This window comes from Apis mellifera, linkage group LG14 (genome assembly GCF_003254395.2).
Source record: "Apis mellifera strain DH4 linkage group LG14, Amel_HAv3.1, whole genome shotgun sequence".
NCBI lineage: Eukaryota > Metazoa > Arthropoda > Insecta > Hymenoptera > Apidae > Apis > Apis mellifera.
This window is the reverse complement of record NC_037651.1, coordinates 10,487,849-10,502,344: the sequence shown is the minus strand read 5'-3', so window position 1 is coordinate 10,502,344 and position 14,496 is coordinate 10,487,849. Positions and strand designations below refer to the sequence as shown.

Sequence of the window (14,496 nt, the reverse complement as noted above, 5' to 3'; positions counted from 1 at the left end):
GGTACGGTTTGCCGTATCGTTCGAACCACTGATCGCTACTCGACTCTTAAAATAACATTTCTGCAATGTGTCGTGTTTGCAAAATAACGATTCTCGACAAATTGGCCGACTCGTTTTTTTAAATTTACCATCTTTTTGTAGCTCGACGTTTTCTAAAAATTTCTCTCGATACGGATTCGATCGAGAATGAAAGGAAAAAGATCGAAAGTTGAGACGATTCTTCCGATCGATCGAATCGAACCGTGCTCGTATCGTTTATCGTTCTTCGGATCCGTAATTTTTCACACGATTATTCCTCGTCCGTTAATACGGTAGCACAGATCGATAAAACGAAATTTTTTTAAGATGTTAATTCATCTTTTGAAATTTGATTGCGATTCGTAAGAATAAAGGAAGGAGGAGGACAGATAGACAGAAAGGAAATGCAAAAAATTATACGAATTTCTCGTGTATTCCATTCTTTTTTTCTTTTTTTTTTTTTCTTTTCCTTTAATTGCTAATAAAATTCTCGTTATTTCATTTGTTTTGTTTTTTTTTTTTTTTTTTTTTTTTATTTGATTTACATGTGCGTCGTTAAGAAACATATGTTTTCGAATATTATGTAATATTTCTAAGAATTTTTCTCATTCAGACGCACAACACTTGTTCGCCGAACTTTATTGCATTCTTTTATAAAATATGTACGCAGAAGACAACAAGAGGCCGTCGTCAATTTGTATTTTTATTCGTCGTCGAATCGAGACAAAGAAAAATTAGTCGAGCATGAAATGCGGGTAATTTTTTTTCCACTAGTCGTTTCTTCTTCTTTCTCGTTCAACTACGAACGTTCGAATGACCGATGATGGTCGTGGAAACGAAGGAAGTAAAAAATGAAAATTTGGAATATCTAATTAAATATCTAAACCGCGTCAAAATGTACGTATCTGTACGATAACGTCGACTAAAAGTACGATAGAAGATGAAGTTTATTTGTTCTTGCAACAATCGAAATTCTACTTCTCGTCTTTGGAGATACAACTTGATAAAACTCGTATACGCGTTTAACATACATATTTGAAATATATACATACATTTATATACGTATATATTATAATATGTTCGAACGTTCGTAGCGATTCTTCGAACATTGCTCAACAAATATTGGTTCCATCCTATATATAAACTATATACACATATATATACATATATATATGTATATGTAGCACGTAGTTTTTTTTTTCTTTTTTTAGAAAATTTAATTTCTTAAGCTAAGATCTTAACTTCCTGCCTGCAGAAATTACGCTGTTTGTGATCGCCATGGCTCATCGAGATCCGTGAACATTGCTTCTCCATTACGAATTACGAGAGAAACGTATAGAAAGAATTTTAAACTGAGTGAATTAATCATTCTATTTTCTTTTTCATTCATTTTTATTTCCTTCAACTTCTTTCCTTCCTTTTTTTAAAATTATCGTCCTTTTAATTTCTTTTGTTTAGTTAATAACGCACCGTGTCAATATCGGATAGATATGTGGTGGATATGTGTTCTGGCGAGGAGAGATTAATCAAAGACAGAAGAATTGCAAAACGCGTATATCTTTATACGCGTTGAGTTTCGAGCAAATATATAGTTGCGTACTGTAAATTTATTGTAAATAGCGTGGTAACGTTAAAATTGTAACGCGAATCGATCAGTCGAATCGTTTTGAACGGATAATCAATATAACCGATTTCAAGTATAAAAGTGAAAAATCAGTCAAAAATTTACCGCGTGGAAACATGCTCGCTTGTGGCACAAAGTGTAAAGTCGGTCAGTTGGCCGATTGTTCGATCGGTCGATCGGTCGGTCGGTCGATCGGTTAGTCGGTCGGTCGGTCGGTCGATTCAATTCGATCGAACATTTCCAGTGAATCGCGATGAACCATAGTGAATTTATTCGTTAGTGAAAAACATTGGCGCGACGCAAGCGACGTCGTACGGGGAAATTGAACGATTCGTATAACCGTATATGGTCCTAGTATCTTTCTAATTCTCCAGCCTCGAAGCTGATTCGTCTCGGGTACACTGTTTAAACGGATTACCGATACGTCGAAACGCGCATAAGAGCCGCGTAAGAGATCTTGAATGAATACTCGATTTATTCGCTAGAATTTTCGAATAAATCACGAATTGGCGAAATGGACGTTGATTAAATTTAAAACCACGATAAAATCACAAGTTGTCGCAAACTGGATTCGTTTCTACGTTCGCTTCCACGTTTTTTTTCGACGTTCCTTTTATTCGTGGAAATATACTCCGTTTTACGAATCCAATTCCCACGTGGAGGAAATTACGATTGGGAAAATTGTGAATGAAAGCGCGAATCGAGAGCTCTTTGCTTTTGTCGCCGCGAAACGTCCTCGTTTTTTTTATCTCGTAACCGAATAAAGATCGAAACGTCGAAGGAAGAGCCGCTAGCTCTGAAGATAGAAGCGGAAGCATTTTTTTTATTTGTTTGCTTGTTTCAGTTTTGACAACGACTCGTTCACGATATATATATATATATACCGTACATTACATCATATGGGGATCGAAACGATGCAATCGTTTTTCACATCGACAATGGATTTTCTAGAGGAAAAAACGGGATGCATTACCACACTTCGCACTTGTGAACCGGATTCATCCGCGAGCCCTCGGGACAATTGAATTCGGCAGCGAATTCTGGTAGATTCGAGAGCGATCCTATCACTCTGTACTTCGACGGGCAATGGGCGTCTTTCTCGATTTGAAGGGCTACCGCCTCGGACATTATGGCGGAACACCAAACCTGAGAACAAACACGTTTACCATCCCCTTCACGTTCGATGAAAAGATTGATTGGGGATGAAACGAATTTTACCTGAGCAAAATTCAGAAAGAACAATTGTCGATGCGTCAAATTAAGACCTGGCAAGGGTAGCTGATCTTTGTAGCTTTTTGGGATCGAGAGATACGCGTGATACGCTGCTTTAAGACCACCGTTATCCGCGATATTTTCCCCTGCAATGAAAATGAAAATCGTACGTAATAATGACAATACGTGTATATATATTGTGTATACGATATTTTGCGAATTTTGGTAACGAGACTAACCCAATGTCTGCAATCCGTTCACGTGTCGGCCATTTATCTCGAAATTGCTGTACTGCTCGACGAAACACTTCGTTCTATTCTTGAATCTCTCTATCGTGGCATTGTTCCACCAATGATTCAAGTTTCCATGCAAATCGTACTCTCTTCCTAAGAATCATCGAAACGACGAATAAATACATACATGTACACATACATATGCATATATATATATATTTTTTCTTTTGCGCAATTATAAATAGATGCTGCGTCTATACTAACCTTGATCGTCGAACGCGTGAGTCAATTCGTGTCCCATCACGACTCCTATACCGCCGAAGTTCAAACTGTTGGGATTTTCCATATCGTAGAACGGGCTCTGAAGTATACCAGCAGGGAAAACCATCTGATTCTTCGTAGGCCAGTAATAAGCGTTCACCGTTGGCGGAGTCATGATCCAGGTGGTCCTGTTCACGGGTTGATCCAACTTTTCTAAATTCTTTCGTAAATTATACTTATTCACCCGTATGTTATTTTGAAAGTATTCGTTTTGCTTGATCGTCAGATCCTTGTAACGCTCGTCGAGCTCGGACGGGTTCAAGATAAAATTGGGGAAACCGACCATGTCGGTGATCGCGTTCGCTTTCTCCTCGGCTGCCCGTCTCGTTATCGGGTCCATCCAGTCCAGATTCTTGAAATTCTTGGTAAAAGCTTTCCGTATTTGGTCGATCATCTTCTCCGCCTGGAATCGATTTCGTTCGCGATTTAAACTCGAATTCGTCAACGTGCTCCCGAACGAAAATAGGGAGAAACGGAGAGCACGTGTGTAATTTATATTATCATCATTATTGTTATTATTATTATCATCGAAAAGTATATATATATATATATAAGTGAGTGTAAATTAACCATGGGTTTGCTCTTTCCATGGAAAACTTCTCTAACGAACATGGCACCGATCGCAAAACCCATCGCGTTATGCGTATCGCTGACGCAATAACGCCATTGCTGCTCCTGGCCTTCCAAACCGATCAAAGCTTTCCTCAGCCCCTTGTAAGCGTCGCGAAACGGTTTCGACAGGCAGGTGGTTAGAGATTTCACCGTTTGCCAAACCAGATAATTATTCAGTACCCTGTTTGGGAGAAAAGAGAAAGAGAAAGAGAAAAAGTAAAAAAAAAGGGAAGAAAGGTAAGAGAAGGGAAGGGGAGAAAGTAGAGAAAAAGTAGAGAGAGAGAGAGAGAGAGAGAGAGAAAAAGAGATGCAATACGTTCGCTTCGACGGGGGAAGGGTTTCGGGGAGGGGAGGGAAACTTACACTTTTCCTTCGTTCGTTTTGTTGTACTCTAATACCAGGTTGGACAATTTGATGAAATATTCCGGGGCAAAGTTCACGATCATCATCTTGTCGTTGATCTTCTTGTTAACGATGCGCGTCGCATTTTTAAAATAGTCTACCCACGACATCTAGAAAAATTAAGCGAATCCTCAATTATTAGGACGGTGTGGATATTCCATCTACTTACGTACTCACTCTCCGTCTACACTCTATCCGTACTATCTATATTCTAGTATACTCTACTATACTTTTCATACTATTTGTCGAAGGTGAAAAAACGCGTTGAAACGTAAGTTGATTCCGATTCCGACGCGCGGCTCTCATCGACTCGTGTACTTACGAATGGCGCTTTACGTTGAAGTTCGTTCAACGACATCAAATTGTAAAGCTTTTCTTTGTCCCGACGATTCTCGGGCGATGTCATGATCCGCGCTAATTTCGTTTCGAACTGTATCACGTCCTGCATCTGTTTCCTCGTCGAGTTCGTCTCACCGCCTAACAGCTCGCCGATCTGCAAACGTGTACCTGTATACTCGTGAATCAACGTGATTTATTTGGCGGAGAAAGAGGGCGAAAAAATGGAGATACGAGAAAAAAACGAAACGATAATCATTCGCGTTGCGTGTACCTTTGTCATGTATTCCAAATAAGCAGCCAACACTTTACCGTGTTCGGTGATGTTGAGATAATCGTCAGCGGTTGGCAGCGTTAAACCTCCCTGATCGATCTTGAAAGTCGAAGAAATCGGAATTTTTTTTTTTTTTTTAAAAAAAATTGTTCGAACGTTGTTCTCGCTTCACTTTTCGAAATATCCATCTTCGTTTCTTACTTGTATAATGTGTCTGCTACTATTTCGATCATCTTCGTTTACCGCCCATGTAAATAAACCATCCATGTTGTAAACATTTTGCAGAATATGCATACTGTTCTGCAAAGACCATTCGCTTATATTGAATTTGCCAGAAACGTTCCATCCACCGATAGTATCCAACAAGTCCAGCATCGGTTTCGCGCCGAGCGTTTCGATCGTATCGTTCGCGTCCATACACGAGAGGAAATAATACTTTGCCTTTTTCTCGGCCTTTGATTTCATCTCGACCAATGGTTTCTCTACAGATAAGAGAAAAAGTATGAGAAATGAAGAAACGAGGAGAATGGAGGGGATGAAATACAGGGAGGGAGAGAAGAAAGAAAAAAGATCGATCCTAATTTAATAACAGATAATAATTTTAACAACCAGCAAAGATACCAAGAAGGATTTTTACTACCAAGGATTTTCCCCCTCTTTTACCAAGGACATTTTTCACAATTAGCTGATTTTCTTGCTCGAACTTGTCGAACGTTCCCCACATGCTGTTCCCATCCGGTATTGGATTCTTCTTGATCCAACCGCCGCACGCGTATTCGTAAAAATCGTCGCATGGATCGACCGAGCGATCTATGCTGTTTATAATGGAGGCGGCAATCGTAATGCAGTGCTCGGTTAAACAGTGGGTACCATCTGGAACAAACACATGGGCCACCACCGCCACACTCCGAATCGATAAATTCTTATCTTCACGACTTGCATAAATTAAAAACTCGCGACTTTGGAACCGCGTTCCACCTCTTACTTTCTCCATGGGAGGTAACGTGAAGTATCTGGGCCTCGTCCCAACCGTTCTTGCTGCTGATCACTATCGAGAGCATCATCACCATCAACAGCAGGCCCGCGCAAATGATGAAAAGACATCTCTCGAGAGCGCTTCTCGCTCTCCACAACGAGATCCCCTACGATACGTATCATACTTGTAGTACATATTGCATTACATACTAATTGTAATTCTTTAACTCTTTTTCGCTCCTGTTAACAGTGTTATCTTTAACAGAAACGTCGCGTACGCGGACGTACGCGCTTTGCTTTCACGAAATGATGGAAAAAAAAAAAAAAAGGGGTTTCCCTCTCTCGAGTTCAATTACTAACCGAATTGTATCGTATATGCGTGGCCGATGTGCTAATGCCCTCGCTGTTCAAAGCCACGGAACCGATGCTACTGCTATCTTCGTCCTCGAACTCGGCTTGCTTGTACATCATCATCTAAGACAAAATTATAAACGTATTAAATCATGCTCGTAACGCCTATATATATATATATATGTATGTAAATTAATTTATTTTTGCGTTTATTTATCATAGATAGGCATCCCTTCTTTTCCACATTCTTTTACGAATTGACACGGAACGACTTTGGCAAAGATAAAGCCTTGTTATTACACAATATACACAGCCGTATAATACGAGATAATGTAATTAATTGCCGGCCAGTTTTTTTTAAAAGTCGCGAAATTCCTGCAAAATTCGTTTTAAACCGAATTGTTCCCAATTATGGAAATGAACGAACGCTCGTATTATAGTCCGTTCGTGCGATCGCATAAAATGGGATAGAGGCAAACGATATACGTTGATCACGTGTTACAAGTCATCAACGGAAATAAAACAAGAGAGAGAAAACGCGTCTACTTCGCTACTTGAAATTGTTTACGCAGCGTGTAACGAAATAACGAAGTAGAAAATTCTAAATTAAGAATATATATATATATGAACAGTCGAATAAAGTAGGGAAAAAAAAACACGTAGATTCTTTATTCGTCTCGAAGGAACAACGCATGATTGTCTTCTCCAACGATGGATGCGCGTAAGCGTAAATCGCAAGTACTGAACTTTATTCCAACTACGAACGAAACCAAAGTACGGATAAATACAGATAAATTCGAACGAAGATACAATTGATTGTATATCGATCCTCGCGGTGAATTTTTCGATTCTATCCAAATCCATATGATTGTTTGCAATCGTAGCATCGAGTATAGAAAATGTTATATATTACATATTTAGTTTTCAGCATTTTCAGATTAGCCTCTTCTTCGATGAAAATTATCAAAATCCGCGAAAAGATTTAAATCCGCGCGAATAAACTACGTTATTGAAAATTATATTATTTTTAATTATTCTACATTCTTGATTTTTGCGAAAACGAAAACAAAATCGACGATAAATAATAATAATTGTCGAGAAAAGATAAGATATCGACATGTATAAATAATAATTCTTTGAAAAAAGGAAAACAGAGGAGACACTTTGCGAAAGAAACACGACGAACGTTCGTGTTGAAACTGCAAACTACGTACACGCGAGCAAGTACACGCGAGGGAACACGAGGATCCGAAGAAGAGCGCGCACGCGTCTACAATCGAGTTGCTTGTTTCGTCTCTGACCTCCTAACAGGAAACGGACACTTGTAGCCTCGTTAATACGATTAAAATGCTTTCTGCCTCATATTGTGTTCCCTCGTATTCACGGTACATATTCGTATCTGTGAGACGCGACAATTGCCAATTGAATAATTTCTCTTTTTCAAACATACGATATCGCGAACGTTACACGTTACTTTATCCGTAGTTCGAATTTCTATTTCAACACTGATAAAATATCTTCAACCAAAGCAAACTTCAATATTATCGCATCTAATCGTATGGAGGATTTAACGCGATTTTTTCTCTCTCTCTCTTTTTTTTAATTCCAACATCGTATAATAAGTATATACCTCGATAGTTCTGTTCGATTTTGCGTGTTGCGTAAAATCAGAACGCGTCAATAGCACGAGATGGTATATCAATGGTACATCGTCGTACGAGAATGAGAAAAAAAATTATATATAATTTAAGTTGGTACGAGAATACGCGTATAATATATATATATATATGTATATCGATGACGAATGATGGATTGTTTACGCGATAACGTACTGTCAAATTCGGAAGTAGTGCATATGGATAATCCGAGGGAAGAATCTTATCCGGGAAAATCGTTCGTATTACATTTGTTACGTAACGAGTCGAGATACGCAGTTGATAGGATAACACTTTATAAGAAAAAAAGAAAAAAAAAAAAAGATAAAGGAATTAAATGTAAGGTAAAAGGTACGGGATCGAAACTCGATCGCTATTCGGAATCGATTGAAACGGAATCGTCTATCCGTCATCCGATCGTCCGATTCTGATCGGACGGTGATTCTGGAACAACATTCTTATCCATCTGTTTCTTCAATTCGTATCACTCACCTTCACCGACATCTTGTCCAACACGATCGCGTAATCACTGCACACTATCACTTACAATTTATCGAGTCACTGTACCGAGGACGAAACACGTCGCTTCGAAACACCGAGTTTTCGAGCGAAAAGGGAGCAGACGGGAACCGACCAGATAACGAACGAGGCGGGACAGCGGAGAAACGGACGGAAAGAAAGATGGATGAAAAATCAAGGAGTATTCGTATTCGTTATCGTTATTATTCGCTCGAAATTATGTCCGTCCACGAGACTATGACATTTTCCACCGTTTTCCTCAGCTCGGCCGCTATATCGGCGCGTTCCTAACTTTCCGTGGCTCTCTCTTATGGGGGGATGCTTCGATGCACCTCAACCCCTCTACCAATCTTCTCTCAATATTGATTTCCTCCGAGCCTGAGTGCACCTGCCATCTTTTATCGTCACCTCGTGCCGGTAACAATATCGTTTACCATCCCAGTCAGTGTCACAGTTTTTCACTTCCCTTCCTTTATTTTTTCCTTTATATTATTTTATTCTCTAACCATTACGAGGTCTTATTTTTCCGATCAATCACATTTTTATATTATTATACTTATACTTTTCCTTTCTTCTTCCTCCTCCTCTGTTCTTTTTTTTTCTCCTTTTTTTTCTTCTTTCTTTCTCGCCCCTTCTCGCAATCCCCAATTTCAATCAATCCACTCACAATTTAACCATTCGATCAAGAAAAATTTCCTTTTTGCGCGATCGGTAATCTGTTACCGTGCAATAATAATTCTATGATAAATTCGTCTAAAGAAATAATTTTATAATGGAAATAAACTCGGGATATATATATATAGAGAGAGAAATAACAATTCGATAATTGGAATTCAACGCGATCAATATTCTAACGAAAAAGGTAAAACTGTGTAGAAAGTAGCGATCGTTAATGATCAAAATATATATGTTGTAAGTTATATGAATAAATATCTTGTCTTTATTTCAGCAAAGACAATCTTTCATATGAGGTACAATATATATCTTACAATATATTAATACGAACATGATTGCACGTTACGGTGAGAGGATCATTTGGACTAGTTATCGATCGTTAGAGTTACGCAGACTATGCACGCACACAAAATATAATGTTTCCTGAACTTATATATATATATATATATATATATATGTAGAAGACCCTCCTTAATCCGATACGATAGTAACTCGACGTGTTATTTTATATCTTATGCGTTATTTTAATTAGCCTTTATTCGATTGGACTTGTTAAAACAGCTCGTCCATTTTTAATTCGATTACAAAAAATAATTGTGCATGTATATGTATACACTTACGTATTAAATGCATACGCATACATGCATTTGTATGTATATTATACATAGTGTATGTATATATATATATACATATATATGTATAATTTTAATAAATAATGTTATATTATATATATATGTATATATGTATATTATTATATTTCCTTTGTTACGAGCTCGATCGATTATCTCGCTCTAATCGACATTACCTTATCTAACGAATCTCGTTATTGGCACGTACACTGTTGTTTTTTTTTTGGACCGCTGTTACAATCAAAAACTCGTAATCGAAAATATAAAAACGCGATGGTACGTCAAGTCGATTTCTCTGCTCTCCACTGTACTCATGCTGCGAAAATAACTGCAACTCTGGCGCGCACAGCTTCCGTCGGATAAATCTGACTTTTCGCGGTAGAATAGACATGCCTTCTTACTTTTAACAACATCGACAATGACATTGATTCGTGACGTTCCATTTTTCACCGATGTAACCATGATTTCAAGTGCACAACGTGAGCGAAAGAGAATAATAATCGGTAAGTAATTACTCAAGGAAAAAGGCGTTTATCCGTAAACACGGATTAAAATGCAATATTTTTTTCTTCGAATTTTTTTGATTTTTCGCGTTTCGTATCATCGCTTCATCATTCTATATCCTCGAATATACTCTTTTAGCTTCTCGGCAATCGGCCAACAAACCATTTTCTCTCGCGTATATATCTTCCGTTCTGCTAACACATTAACAATAATCGTGAAACTCTTGCTTGCATATCTAATAACAACTTAATAACGATTACGTACATCGACTTGCGTTTGGCAAGATATCGATCGAAAATTCACAAACAATCGCAAAATTGTATTAAAGTGTATATTAGAAAAAACACGCAAACACGTAATAGATGCTCGAATTGAAAATCAAGTCACGGTCCCCTTTGTTCGATAAAATATACGATACATGGTCAATTTCATTGATCCGATTCTCATATCTTTCTCGAAAATACAACATACGAAACGGTTTATATAATAAGTTTAATCTAATAATTATAGAATAAGAAACTGTTATACAGCTTGTAAAGTTTGTTGTGCCAAGATTAGAAAAAGGTGCGCTAATGAGTTATACTCGACATACTCGTTTATGTAGGACGATTAATTACAGCGTCGAGGGACGCTTTTGTGCGTAATTGGAATTGGTTGAGCTCATTCGTAAGTGGAAGGAAAAAAGGAGACAATCAAGCATGCACTTTTTTAATCGATTAACTTAAAGCGATTATCGAGGTGAATAGGATCGAAGATTTTTGGCAGTATCGCGTATTATATAAAAAAAAATCGAGATCGAGTGTCACGTTTGCAATAACGACCGTTGATAGATAACAAATTATTTCTGTATATAATTGATTAATTAATCGAGACAAATTGAACGAATAGAGTTAAATATGGTCCCGTCAGCTTCTTATCTTCTGCACGAGAATCTGAATGGTATCACATATACCTATCCTATATTGATATTAGATGTATTGGTGATTTTTTAATTTCGTGACTTCAACGATCTCAACATCAAATAAAACGTGATATTTAAATATTTAAATTTCCCAGTTTAGTGAAATTAAATTCCATGCTTTGAAATTGAAAGATATGAATAGATAAAGTAGATATCTAGATATATATATATCATAGATAAATAATATATTTAATTTATTTAGATAAAGAGATAAATGAATCGAGAGAGAGAGAGAGAAAGAGAGAGAGAGATTCAAAGATCAATTTTTAAAAGAAAAAACAATAGTGCGTTCATTTCGTTGGATTGATTATAGAAGAATTGATGAATTGAATGTTTTGCCGCGATTCATAATATATATTAGCGCGTTAACGATCCATTTCAAGGTAATAACGTGATCGAATACGTATGAATTAATAACGAGTACAAGAATAAGCACTATATGCGTAATACGATAGCAAATGTAAGTATTTCACGAATATTCCACGAGTGATCAGTCCAGTGATTTAGATCTGTCTAATCGATATTTACTTTCAAGATCAGAATTTGTACTAGTGTTTACGGGACGAGAAAGAGACTGTTCAAACTTTTGGATATTCTCCACGGACAAAGACGCGTTGTCGGAAACAGAACATTTTAATATCACATTATTGGATGGATTTGATTGAAAAGAACTCGCACAAACGTTAGCTCTTCCTTCTAAAGAACTTGCGTCGTGAGATATATCGATAGACGCTGGCTCTGTATTAATAAGTCCATCGCAAGAATGGGGCAGAATTTTCGAGAAAGCCCTTTGAACGGAATATTTGTCTAATCTTTCTTTATCGGCATATTTGCCGGTTATTTTTAAAGAACCACCATAAATACGACGATCATTCGTTAACTCCGAATCGAAACTTTCCAACCAATTCTCGATCGACTTTGAATCATTCGAGCTACTTCCTTCGATTTTAAAGAGAGAAGAGAAACTTGTCCCTATTGCCGACTCATGTTCTTCTTCTTCTTCTCCCAGACTTTTTCCTTTCATTCTTTCATTCGCATTTCTTTTTATTTGATTATTGTGCACTTTGGAAATTGAACGATCACCGGACTCCCAAACTTCTTGCTCTCTACTACTACCTGCTGTACATTCTACCATTGTATACCTTTCGGTATTCGTCACTCGATAATTTTGATTCTCTGCATTCGAGGTATTCGATTTGTCTAACGGATATGGAACACAATTCATGGAACTAGTTTGATATATATGGCTAAAGGTATCTCTAGGAACGAATTGTTGTTCTCGATAGACGAAAGGAAGACATACGTTTTGCCTAATCGTTCCGTCTGTGACCGAGCAATATTGAGGAAAATGCACAAACGGGATACCTTCTCGGCGTTCAAGTTGCCGAGAACTCGTATCACCATTCGAATATTGCGTATTTTGATCCAAAGTGTTATTCAATCCTGTAGAGAGGTTGCACGTATATGAGAAACATTGGGATACGTTTGAATTCGTTGCGTTCGACGCAACGTTTGATGATCGGGCATTCGTTGATTCTGGTGAAGCCGGATTAGATACTTTACCACGTGTTTGAGCCATCACGGTTTCGTAGCTTGGAGGTGGACCATATAATTGATAATATGGGCAATTCGCATCATTTAACATAACGCTCATGTTCTGGTAATGAGTCGACGTTGTTGCGTTGTTGCTGCTGTAAGTGGGTATCGCTCCATTTCTTTGTGGGCCTAACAATACAAATAAATTGATCAACATTGAATAAGTCGCAATTGTGTAATTGTCACGAGTATACACTCGCCTTTCCACATACGATGCAACAAAACGGTATTCCGTGCTGAATTATACGTTATACGAGCTCTCTGCCCTTGACACATCGTTCCACCCCGAAGAGAATTTTGAGCTCGTGAATTGGAAACTCTAGTTGGAATAGCTGATGCAGCTGCTCTATATCTTCCTTGTAACCAATATCGATACCACCATCCACCACCGGAACATACCAGGAACATAATTATAACCAATATCCTATGATAAAATTGTAAAAAAAGTTAGATTACAAACTTTATCTTTCGTGCAAACAAATATATCTGAATAATTTTATAAAGTGTTTTGCGCACCAATAATACCATAAATGATGAAAATGTAATCCAGGTGATACGCAACAACCAATACCGCAACAATATTCGGTTCTAGGACACCTAAAAGATATATGAAAATATGTAATTATAGATTTTCACTTTGACACATTTTCTATACTTCATTTTTATCTTTCTTTTTTTCTCTTCATCCTCCTTTTTCTCCTCTTCCTGCCCTTCTCTTTCTTTTCTTCTTTCTTTCCATTTTTTCCTTAATTGTTATCATTTTTTTTTAATTATTTTAATTCGAAAAATTTTAATATTTAAGAGAAAAAAAAAAACTTTCCTATTCTCTTCACTTTATTTCTCTTCACTCATTTATAAGATAAATATATTTAGATAAAACTCACTCGTAATATTTTATTTCTCCAGGCATTTCAGAGGCACAGTACTTTGCTTCTGCCTAAAATAAGTTATTTTTTTTAATTTTAAATAATGCATAAATAAATATTGTATATTATGTATTGTATATAATTATATAAAAAGTATAAAAGAGAGATTAAATATAATTTAAAAATTAATTTTATATTATTTAATATGAGGTGCAATCATTTTTAAATAAAAAAAAAAAATATTTAGCAAATTCAATTAAAGAAAAAAATTGCATAATTTATATATTAGAAAAAAATTAAGTCTTTCATAATTTATTTTAAAAAGAAATTTTTGTAAATTTAAAATATAAAGTGTAACTTCTAAAGAATAACTTTGATATTTTTAAATAAATAATATCGAAAGAAATATGCTGAAATTGAAAAAAATCACTCACATATATTAAACATTTTGATGTTCCAGCGAATATCGCCAATTTTTTCTTCGTGTTTCGGGCCATCTTCTAATAGAATATTTACACTCTCGTACTTAACAAATAAAAACGATACGCTCTGTCAAATTGTTTTGATATAATCACCATTTCGCTTCGACTATCATGTGCACACAACATTGCACACCGTTTATTGATTTCAATTTCGGAACTTTACAATGACGTCATCAAATACAGGATTGCCAATATAAGTAAACTGAATTGTAATAAATAAATTAGTACAAACTAAAGTACTCGACAAATAC

The 14,496-nt window shown here is 36.6% G+C and overlaps 2 protein-coding genes across 6 annotated transcripts; both read right to left on the bottom strand.

Annotated features, from left to right (window-relative positions):
• Window positions 1–528: 528 nt before the first annotated feature.
• Window positions 529–13,003, bottom strand: LOC408500 (endothelin-converting enzyme homolog). Of its 5 annotated transcripts, none has more exons than XM_026445231.1 (13): window positions 12,865–13,003; window positions 6,368–6,481; window positions 6,018–6,174; window positions 5,696–5,905; window positions 5,234–5,514; window positions 5,033–5,131; window positions 4,745–4,915; window positions 4,384–4,532; window positions 3,979–4,201; window positions 3,352–3,811; window positions 3,094–3,240; window positions 2,861–3,000; window positions 529–2,788 (listed from the first exon to the last, which is right to left on the bottom strand). In XM_026445231.1, exons 2-13 carry the CDS (start codon window positions 6,479–6,481, stop codon window positions 2,612–2,614), a joined length of 2,328 nt encoding a protein of 775 aa, XP_026301016.1. In that variant the 5' UTR covers window positions 12,865–13,003; the 3' UTR covers window positions 529–2,611. The 5 variants fall into 5 exon arrangements, with proteins under 5 accessions (XP_026301016.1, XP_026301017.1, XP_392043.3 ...); XM_026445232.1 differs by lacking the exon at window positions 12,865–13,003 and adding an exon at window positions 10,013–10,152; XM_392043.7 differs by lacking the exon at window positions 12,865–13,003 and adding an exon at window positions 8,506–8,975.
• Window positions 9,446–14,481, bottom strand: LOC100576461. The gene is made up of 5 exons (XM_026445233.1): window positions 14,198–14,481; window positions 13,782–13,834; window positions 13,414–13,494; window positions 13,098–13,321; window positions 9,446–13,026 (listed from the first exon to the last, which is right to left on the bottom strand). The coding sequence occupies exons 1-5, from the start codon at window positions 14,258–14,260 to the stop codon at window positions 11,792–11,794; spliced, it is 1,656 nt and encodes a 551-aa protein (XP_026301018.1). The 5' UTR covers window positions 14,261–14,481; the 3' UTR covers window positions 9,446–11,791.
• Window positions 14,482–14,496: the final 15 nt, after the last annotated feature.

Bases quoted from the DNA above. Each gene is read 5' to 3' on its own strand.
- LOC408500 (XM_006565637.3), bottom strand. The intron at 5,906-6,017 runs GTAAGAGGTGGA...TGTTTGTTCCAG, and splicing joins CGTTACCTCCCATGGAGAAA to ATGGTACCCACTGTTTAACC. The intron at 2,789-2,860 runs GTAAAATTCGTT...GTTTGTTCTCAG, and splicing joins TCTTTCTGAATTTTGCTCAG to GTTTGGTGTTCCGCCATAAT.
- LOC100576461 (XM_026445233.1), bottom strand. From the start codon at position 14,260: ATGGCCCGAAACACGAAGAAAAAATTGGCGATATTCGCTGGAACATCA. The intron at 13,322-13,413 runs GTGCGCAAAACA...ATTTTATCATAG, and splicing joins CATCATTTATGGTATTATTG to GATATTGGTTATAATTATGT. The intron at 13,027-13,097 runs GCGAGTGTATAC...TTGTATTGTTAG, and splicing joins GTTGCATCGTATGTGGAAAG to GCCCACAAAGAAATGGAGCG.